The sequence below is a fragment of the Dasypus novemcinctus genome, chromosome 15 (genome assembly GCF_030445035.2).
Source record: "Dasypus novemcinctus isolate mDasNov1 chromosome 15, mDasNov1.1.hap2, whole genome shotgun sequence".
Classification (NCBI taxonomy): Eukaryota; Metazoa; Chordata; class Mammalia; order Cingulata; family Dasypodidae; genus Dasypus; species Dasypus novemcinctus.
Window position 1 is genome coordinate 92,876,469 of NC_080687.1, and position 9,756 is coordinate 92,886,224.

Consider the following 9,756-nt stretch of genomic DNA (forward strand, 5'->3'; position numbering starts at 1 on the left):
GCCCATACCAGGGAGCAGCAGGCGCTGAGGCTTGCGGGAGGGAGACCCAGGCGCGGGAGCCTGGGGTGGGTTGGCGGGAGGTGGGTCACGAAGCGCTTCCGAGCGCTGCTTCCACGCGGTGGAGTGGGGATTCGCAGCCGCTGCTGTGGACTGACACGAGCTCCTCTAACCCCTACAGACACCCTCCGAGGTGGACGTTCGTTTCACTTCTTTTATTGAGGAAGAAATGGGGCCTGAAAGAGGGTAAGAGCCATTTGCTGAAAGTCAGCGCACCGGTGGGGCGGCACAGCCTGGATTCGAACCCAGGGCTGTCTCCCCCGAAGCTCCTGCTTTTCTCCCTGGCCCCCCGCTGCCCTTCGCCCTCTATGGCTCTCTGAGGTTGATAAAATATGCAGCCAGGGCAAATGATAAGGCCTGGTGCTTTTGACTGCACGTGTTTATCGTTCAATGGCTCTTCATCACTTGATTTTTAAAACACCATGTGCGTGCGTTCATAGTGATTGCACTTCTTTTTTTAAAAGGGGGGGATTTTGAAAAGGAAAGAGGGGGTGGGAGAATAAAGGGAGTTGATCAGATTCTGTGATGTGTAGAGAAAGCGTGGGCCTGGGGAAGTGGAGGGGATGTTAGGGTGTATGGCGTCGCCCTCTGGGGCCGTGCTGCTGGCCCGGCGGGTGGGGGGCCCTGGGGGACAGGGTGGCCCCTGCACATTCTAGTCCCGCAGCAGGTACCCGAACAAGGGCCATTTCGCTTGGGCTAATTCCAGAGGCGGTCTGGGGGCAATGGAGGGGACACCGTGTGGCCTTGAGGAGTCCAAACTTCGGGCCCCAATTCCACTCCTCCGTCAACTTTGAAAAAGTCCCTTAGCCTCTCGGGCCCCTGTTTCCTCATCTGTAAATCAAGAAGGTTTAACTCCCCGTTCCTGACTTCCCCCCGGCGGACCCCGAGCCACGGAGCCCCGGGCCCTCCACTCTCTGGGTCCACCCCATGTGCCATTCACGTCTAAGCAGGTCACTCTCCCTCCTTTGGGGAGCAGAGCAGTCTGGTCAAGATGACTTTGCTGAGGGTAAAGAATACCTTCACAGTAGTCAGTCATTCTTTTTTTTCTTAGGGTTGATTGCTAGGGGGAAAATATCCATCTCTCCCTAGGGAAGCCATCCAAATAAACACTGACCTCTCTGTGGATTTCAAAAAAGCTTCCAGGGTCTATTTTCTAAATCCCCACCTCTACCCTCCAGAAGGACAAAAAAGAGTCCCTGCAGCTTGAGGGACCAGGGTGAAGGGAATTCTGCAAAACGTGCTTTGGAGGGGCCGCGGGATAAATGAGGAGGGAGGTAATCGGCTTAGGTCCTCGCCGCCGCCAGCTCGGCCCTCTCCCCGCTCAGTGGGCCGCAGCACACAGCTAACCAAATGACTGCCGGGGCAGCGGGCCTCCCGGTGACGGAGACGTGGCTCCCGAGCCGCATTTGCAATCACCGTTCACTCAGAAAAAGCCTCATGGCTGCCTGGGGCTCTGGGGCACGGGGACAGTCCAGAGACGGCAGGGCCGGGAGGACTTCAGAGGGCAGCTCTTGGGGGCCGCCTCGCCAGCCCGGGGTCCCCCGCCCTTCTCTCCTTCCCAAGCACACTCGAAGATGCTGGGGAGCAGTGCAGAGGCGCACAGGCTGGGCAGCTGAAGGGGGCTTTTCCGGAGGGAGGACTGGACCCCTCCAAAGAACTCAGGGCTGAGTAGCCCGCGCGCTAGCTTTGGAACCGCCCTGTCGGAAGCCTTCAACCTCTTTAAGAGGGATATGGGGCGTGGGATGCTCCAAAGGCCATCTCTAAATCTCTCTCAAACCAGACTCTTGAGCAGCACTAGCCCAGGGGGACGGAGGAAGCCCTGGGGTGGCCCGGGTCTCCAAAGCTCAGCCCGTCAATGGAAAAAGATGCTGCTTGCCCTTGCTTGCTGAGCACCTCTCCTCCCCCACCCCCTCCTCCCCTTGGTGATCCCTCTTCCTCTCCTCCATCCGCACCCCTCTTTGCCACATCACCCAGTACACACCCCCCATCTCGTGTATGTGTGAACCCAAGGTTAATGTGTTACAATAAAGAAGAGCTGGAGGATCCCAGTGGACCCCTCCAGGCCTGGAAGCCAAGGAGAGCCCCGGCTGGAGGTGACAGTGGGGGACTTTCCCTTGCGGGCAGATGGCCAGGAAGCATTTTGCTATCTTGTTTCAGAGCCTTGTTTAAAAGGGCCGCGGTCTGCAGCAGGAAGCCGTCCCCCTGCCTCGGCTCAGCCACCACCCGCTTGGCAGGCACTGGCGCTGCTCTTCGAGGGGCTCCGGCGCAGGCTGCAGACCCTGCCCTAGGAGAGGCTTGGGCGCAGGGACCCAGGACTGGAGCTCCCCCTGCCAGCCCGCAGGTGGCTCGGCCACCTTGCAGTAACCCCTGGGAATGAAGGAGCCCAGAGCTGACTCCCGGGTGGCGCCCTTTTTCACGGGTGGGAAGGAGAAGCGACCGGCGGTACCATTCAAAAAATAAAGCTCATTTTTTTTTTTTGGCTGTGCAAAGCAGACCTCTCCGCAGGGAGCGGACAGCCAGAGGGACATGGAAATACAGTCTCTTTTGCACTCCAGGGAGAGGGCTCCACTGTGGACCCTTCTGCCTGGTGCTCCCTGAAAGGCCCAGCTACTCTAAATGCCCCTCTGAAGAAGTGTACTGGTAGGAGCGGATGTAGCTCGGTGGTTGAATGCCTGCTTCCCATGTACGAGGTCCTGAGTTCAACCCCCTGGTACCTTCCTGAAAAAAAAGGTGTCATGGTTTTAAGCAGCCCAGGTCTGCTTTTGCCTCTCATTTAGAAAGAAAGGCACCCACTTGCTTAAAGGGGATCCCGGGTTCCTGAGTGATCGCCGTGACGAAATTGAGAAGGAAGGTGGGTGACCTATAGAAGCATGGTAAATGCACGATTTTCTCTGCCCAGGAAGTGAATTTTAATGATAACTCAGCACTTGTCCCAGGTCCTAAAAGGCTGTTCGCTTTCTCAAGGAAAGGACAACGTGCAAAAACGCTTCCACACAGGAGCACACGGGCTTCCCAGCCCTCTCTGTAGCTACGTACAACCTGGAAAATGGAAAGCCAGGTTGATGTCCCTGTGTCCTTGGTCACCATTTCATGTACCAGCCCGTCACTCAAAGTGTGGGGACACGCCACAGATCCATAGCTCTCTGGGTTAACATTTCCACAGGTTTATTTCCTGTCCTTTAACAGAAGAGAAGGCTTGTCACCCCTGGGCGCATCACGGGCATATTTCTGTGGTCTGTTTATGGAGGGAAGGGGCACTTTTCTTCTGAGGCTTTGTGCGCCTCTCAGCAGCGGAGCAGTGGTGCTTCTACAGAATTGTTCCATCCAATGCCCCCCCACGGGCTGTTCACCCTCAGGTGTGAGAAGCAGGTAACACTTACCTGGGGGGCCATGGCCTCTGGGTGAGGGCTTGCTGCAGGCAGAGACCTCCCCAGAGGCAGCTGGGCTGCGGGGGTCTCCAGCCTGGACTTCCTTTAACATGCTCCGTGAGGATCCGCCCTGCTGCACGTCCTGCCAGCTTTCGTGCCCCCAGTTTGCTTTGTATACCTGCAGTGGTGCTCGTCTAAACCGAATCCCCAAGGGGTGTTTTGTGGGAAGTGAAAAGCCAAAGGAGCGCGCCTGTGACAAGGTGGGCCCCGTTGAAGCACCTGTCAACGCACACACTGCCCGCTTCTGTGCTCCTGATACCTGATTTCTATGGGGCTGAAGGCTTGAAGTGACAACTTCAGAAGTTCCGTGCAGAATCCTCCAGCACAGGCGCCTGCAGTCACGGGCAGTATTTTGGAGGCAAGCACTCTAAATCACATCTCCTCGGGGACCTCTTTTCATTCTCACAGAGCCATGGAGGCGGCAGGACAGACATTCCCATGTCCGTTTTGAAGGGGAGGAAGGGAAGGCTCAGAGTCAAGGTCACACAAACCAGAGGGGGCGTCAGGGCTTCCGGCCGTGACTCTGAGCTCCAGGGTCAGGACGCCAGGTCCCTGTCCAGGCAGGCGGCCCTGGACAAGACGCACAGACCCTTTTCCACCCCTCAGCAAACCCATCTCCCCCGCCGTCAGCTTCAGTCCATGAACAGTACAGACTCAAACTTCGGAAACGCCAAGTCTCTTAAGCCATTTTTAAAGTATTAAAAATGCAAAACGGGAGTAAACAAAATTTCTTGCCGCTAATATAAAGTGACAAAATAATGGGAGTCTGAATGAGGTCTGAAAAGTGACCATACGATGGAATTAGAATCGTATTTTAATATGTATACCGTTCACTTCGCTTTGCTGAGGACGACGGGTCGAGAGTTCTCATTTTTAAAAAACTAAGCCATGAAGGAAAAAAGAAACAGTGGAATGAACGGGCGGGGGCGGGGGTGGGGGAGCATGAGAGCGCTCGGGTGAGATGGCCTCCGTCAGAGGTTGGGTACCCCCGGACGTCGGTTTCCAGGGCTGGAGCTTCCGAGCATCCCCAGAGCTTTCCACTGCCCCTTCCCCCAGGACTGGCCTTGGCATCCAGCCCCGGGGCCTTCCAGGAAATCCTGGGGGTGGGGGGGGGGCACCCATCACCACTGACCTGCAGGGCTCCAGCCCAGGAGAGCCTGGCTCCCAAGACTTTATGAAGTGGCGACAGCAGGGAGCTCCGCGCTCCCCCTGCCCAGCAGACGGCGCCCCCCTCCGGGATGGGTCCCGCACTCACCCTGCAGGCGCCCGCACCCCCCACTCCGCCCTCTGCTGGAGTGAAGACAGAAACACAACCCCCAAAGCACAGCTCCCGAGGAGCCCACCTTCCTTTCAGGGCCGGCCCAAGCGGCCGAGCTGCACGTTTGGGGAGTTCAGCTGCGCCCCTCTGACCGCCCCCGCTCCCCGCGCCCCAGCCGGCGGCCCCTCGTTTCTTTTCCCTCATCGCCTGGGCTGTGGTGTGCAGCCGTGCGCCGGGACCCCCTGTTTGGGCCGTGCCCGTAAAGGGCTTGGCCCGAAGGCACAATGCGGAGGGCGCCAGACGCCGAGCGCCGCGGCCCGCGGGCAGCCCGGCGCCAGGAGGTGGCTTCGTGCCTGCACGATTCAAGCCAATCCGTCCTCCCCTTTCCTCCGCGCAGGGGGCGCACCTCGCGCCTGGCCGGCCGCGAGGAGGCGCGACAAACTCCCGCACACACAGGCGCCAACTCCGGGGACAAGGACGCGCGCCCGTCCCAGCCGCGTCCCGGCTCAGGTCTGGCCCTCAGCCCTCTGCAGCAACTTGAGACGAGCCAGAAGCCGCTTCCCGAATCCACGCGGCTGCCTGCCTCTCCAGACTGCGATTTCGGTAACTTTTCAAATCCGCCTCCGGAATACTTGTCCGCAAATCTTTGGAAAAGGGCGAGGGGGACGCGCGCGACCCCCTCCCACTCCACGGCCGAAAGCTTGGGGGAGAGAAACGAGACCCTCACGCCGGGGTTTCCTGGCGGCCAGGGAAACAAAACCCTGCCACCATCAGCAGCAAGCCCCCGAGGCGGGGAGAGAGCGCCGAGGTCCTGGCAAGGCGCCCCCGCGCCCCCGGGGGTCCCGGTCGCCCGCGGCGCGCGCGCTGGCCCCCCGGCCGCGCCGGGCTGAGATGAATGGGAGCAGCTCACCTTCAGGTTGTGCGTGGGGTTTACGACGCAGACAAGTTGCCCGGCCGCAGAGAAAACCCGTCTAGCCTTGTAGTGCTGAAACCGGAGGTGAATGAGATCTAACACAGCCCCAAAGCACTGGGTGAAGAAAAGCATCCCAACTTTCGGGGAGGGTGGTTGGCCCAGGAACGCCGCCGGGGGGGGGGGCTGCAGGTGCTCGGGCTCCGGAAGGCGCGCAGCCGCTGACACTCTCCTCTCCAGCCCGGCTTAGCGTGCCTTCACAGTCATCATCCAAATAAGACGGTTGGAATCTTGCAGCAGTGAGGCGGCCAATCGAAAGGACAGAAATGTTATCCTTGAGGTGCAGAGACAGCCAATAACAAACGCCTCCCCTCCCGAAACTCCCTGATGAATTGAGCCTGGCGGAGAATGTATTATTGAACATTACCCCGGATCAGCACATTGCATTTATCTTGTGATTACAGCCGACCATACATAATGCCGGGCAGAGAGGCTGACAAAATGGATTGCTTAATGTGTCTCCATTTATTAATTGACTTAATTTCACAGGAGAGCCTTTCTTGAAGCCCTGGCACAAAAAAAAAAAAAAAAAGTAAAGCGTTTAAACCGCCCAATAGTAAAACACCCTGCCCCTAAGTAGGCAGATGGATAACGCAGACCGTGGCTCAGCTCGCCAGGGCGGCTTGGGAGAAAATCAAAGATCGCGAGACTCTCTGATTCCAAAGACTAATTTGGCGGCGGCAGCAATGTGTATCTTTCAATCTTGCGCTTGATTCTCTCTGCAATTTGGATTGCATCCCCTTGATACATCTTTACTCTCCACTCTTTATAAAAGAAAAGAAACCCTGACAGATGCGTTTGGAGTTAAGGGGGGGAAAATTATATATATATATACACACACATATACAACATACTATAATTATTAAGCCTGAAAGTATCAAAGCATAAAAATGCACAGAGAATGCTTCTAAAAATAATGAAATCCCTGATGCATGCTGTGCACACACAGAAAAACCTACACAGACAGGAAAGTGGCTTGTAAATCAGCAAAATAATTACAGGTGCAGAGGGCCTTAGCTTGTCACTCATTTGCATATTGGTGGGCAGCAAATTGCTAATTAACCACCCAGATCTCTGGCGACAGTAAAACAGATTAAGAGCGCGCATGCCACATCACTCACTTGCCTCTGCGATTGCTAGCAGCACATTTTGGGGGCTCTCCCAGGCACAGGGCATCCTCACACTCAGCCCCCGGACCCCAAACGGAGTTGGCTGGGGCACTGAGACCCCCGGCCGGACCTTGAAGAAACACTCCCAGGCGGGGACAGGGAAGGGTTCGGGTTTCTGGAGATGAGCTCTGATAGCTCAGTTTCGTTTTGTGATGAAAGCAGGGGAGCAGGAATGTGTTGTGTGTCCCCCTCTGTTTTTGGTTGTTTCTCTGTTTAGAACTCAGCGCAGATCCAAAGCCTGGCCAGGTCAAGTGCTGTCATGCTGCAGTGTCAGGCCAGGGCAGTTATTTCAGGAAGTCCCAAGTTTCTTGGTTCATTGGTAGCCACAGGTTTGGGTCAGCCTGTGCATTAACTGCACTGAGTGAGCCCATTGCTCCTTCCTGAAGGTTCTCAATTGTAACGTGTGCAAACACACCCCCGGCACACCTGAGTCCTAGTAAACCAAATAACACACAGAAAAACACACAGGTTTACTGAAGCCAGAACAGAGAGCAGGTGTTCATTTTAACTGGAATTTAAAACCAAACCTGTGTTTTAAGGGACAAATAAGCCAGGAAATTGTGTTTTCTAAAATGATTGCACTGGCAAAAACAGAAATAAAACAAAAAATCTGGAATATGACAGCATTTGAGCTGCTTAGAACCTCATCAAGATGGTGTATTTATAGGATTTGAGTCCTTGAATCCACTCATTACACGGTTTATAAATAAGGGCTGCTGGCCTAGAATACTGGAATCTGCTTCCTAAAGTTTTCATTTTCCAGAATATGCTTTCAACAGTTCGACAACAGAAAAACGTTCAGTCTTCTTTTGTGTGCCTTACTTTTTTTTCTAACAAAAGTGAGCATATATTCCCATAGATTCCTTAAAGATACAATCCAGAATTCAGGAAGATTCAAACTTCCCCATTCTTTGTTACAATAAAACTATTATGGAGGGATTTTTCCTCCCTCTGTGTTATCTCAAGTTTCCTAACCCCACTGACGCTCAGTTTCCACACCTGTAACATGGGGATAATAGAAATATTTATCTCTCAGGGCCATTGTAAAGATTGAGGTGACATAATGGAAAGTTCCCAGCCTAGAGTGTGATTCCAAGTAGTCTATCAGTCCTTGATTTCTATACTGACTATCTTTGGTGGAATGGGCATGATTTGGCAGTATGAATCTCCTTCCTGCACCATGAAATATTTGTGCTCCCCCCACCCGTGATACCACTCTACCTCCTGGGGCAAGCAGGCAAGGCATGGTCAGAGGGGGTTTGACTCAGCTCTGGTCCTAAAAAATGAGGTGTGGGCAGTATTATCTAGCGACTGGACCTGGGCAGGTGAGGGCTGGGGGTGATGGAGAGCAGCCCTCGCCAGCCCTGAGAACAGTGGCCCAGACCTGCTCTTTGCATGCTTTCCTCTGGCCCCAGGCTTGGCTCGTTGCTCTAACTTTCTATCCAAAAACTGGTTTATGTCACTCTATTTTCAAACATGAAGCACTCCCATCTGTGATCAGAGTCAGTCCTTGGAAAATCATCCAAATCATATTTGGAACTGGCCTGAATAACATAATCATGCTCAATGTCCCTAAGTAGGGTGACGCAAGCTAGCCTTCAGGGAGAGCTTTAGAGCCATGTCCTCCTCTTACTACTAAGCTGGCCCCTCTGCAATGGTAAAATGTACCCTGGGGCTTAGGGCTTCCACTTCAGCTCTGCAGAAGCGTTTATCTGTGTTAATCTGTACTAGAAAGGGCCTGGGATTCAGAATTAGACAAATCTGAGTTCAAACCTACACTGCTGCTTACAGTTACTTTGGCAATTTACTTAACCTCACTGATGTTTATGTTGGTTATCTGTAAAATGAAGACAATAACTGTCTTAAAAGGTAATTTAAAGTTTAAATAAGCAATGTAGGTAAAATGATCAGCCCAATGACTGGTTATTATAATAACTGTAGGGAAGAGAAGTCATTATTATTATCATCATTACCATCTTATCAAAAACATATGTCATTGCTCAAGGTCATTAGCAGTTAGGGAAATGCAAATCAAAAACCACAATGTGACACCATTTCATACCAATGGCTACTATTAAAAAATGGAAAATTTTTTTTTTTTTAAAGATTTATTTATTTATTTAATTTCCCCCCCTCCCCTGGTTGTCTGTTCTTGGTGTCTATTTGCTGCGTCTTGTTTCTTTGTCCGCTTCTGTTGTAGTCAGCGGCACGGGAAGTGTGGGCGGCGCCATTCCTGGGCAGGCTGCACTTTCTTTTCATGCTGGGCGGCTCTCCTCACGGGCGCACTCCTTGCGCGTGGGGCTCCCCCACGCGGGGGACACCCTTGCGTGGCACGGCACTCCTTGCGCGCATCAGCGCTGCGCATGGCCAGCTCCACACGGGTCGAGGAGGCCCGGGGTTTGAACCTCGGACCTCCCATATGGTAGACGGACGCCCTAACCACTGGGCCAAAGTCCGTTTCCCAATGGAAAATTTTAAATGTTGAAAAAGACATGGGGAAGTAGGAACCCTGGTGCATTGTTGGTGGGAATGTAGAACGGTGCAGTCACTGTGCAAGACCGTTAGTTCCTCAGAAAGTTAAGTATAGAATTACCATGCGACTTGGCAATCCCCCTTGTAGATATATACTGAAAGGTTTTGAAAGTAGGAATTTGGACAGATATTTTCACACTAATATTATAATGGCATTATTCACAATAGCCAAAGGTGGAAGCAACCCAAGTGTCCATCAACCAGTGAATATATGAGCACAATGTAGATATATACACAATGAAGTATTATTTGGCCCTAAAAAGGAATGAAGTTCTGATACATGTGACAACATGGATGAACCTTGAAGACATCCTGTTGAGTGAAATAAGCCAGATAAAAAAG

The 9,756-nt window shown here is 53.4% G+C and overlaps 1 protein-coding gene across 1 annotated transcript in view; it reads right to left on the minus strand.

Moving 5' to 3' along the window:
* SIAH3 (siah E3 ubiquitin protein ligase family member 3) overlaps positions 1-5,893 on the minus strand; it is a 75,890-nt gene extending 69,997 nt beyond the window's left edge. The window contains exon 1 of the mRNA XM_058276657.1: positions 5,654-5,893. Within this exon, the coding sequence (XP_058132640.1) occupies positions 5,654-5,788 (135 nt within the window). The 5' untranslated portion in view covers positions 5,789-5,893. The remainder of the gene's footprint in view (positions 1-5,653) is intronic.
* Positions 5,894-9,756: the final 3,863 nt, after the last annotated feature.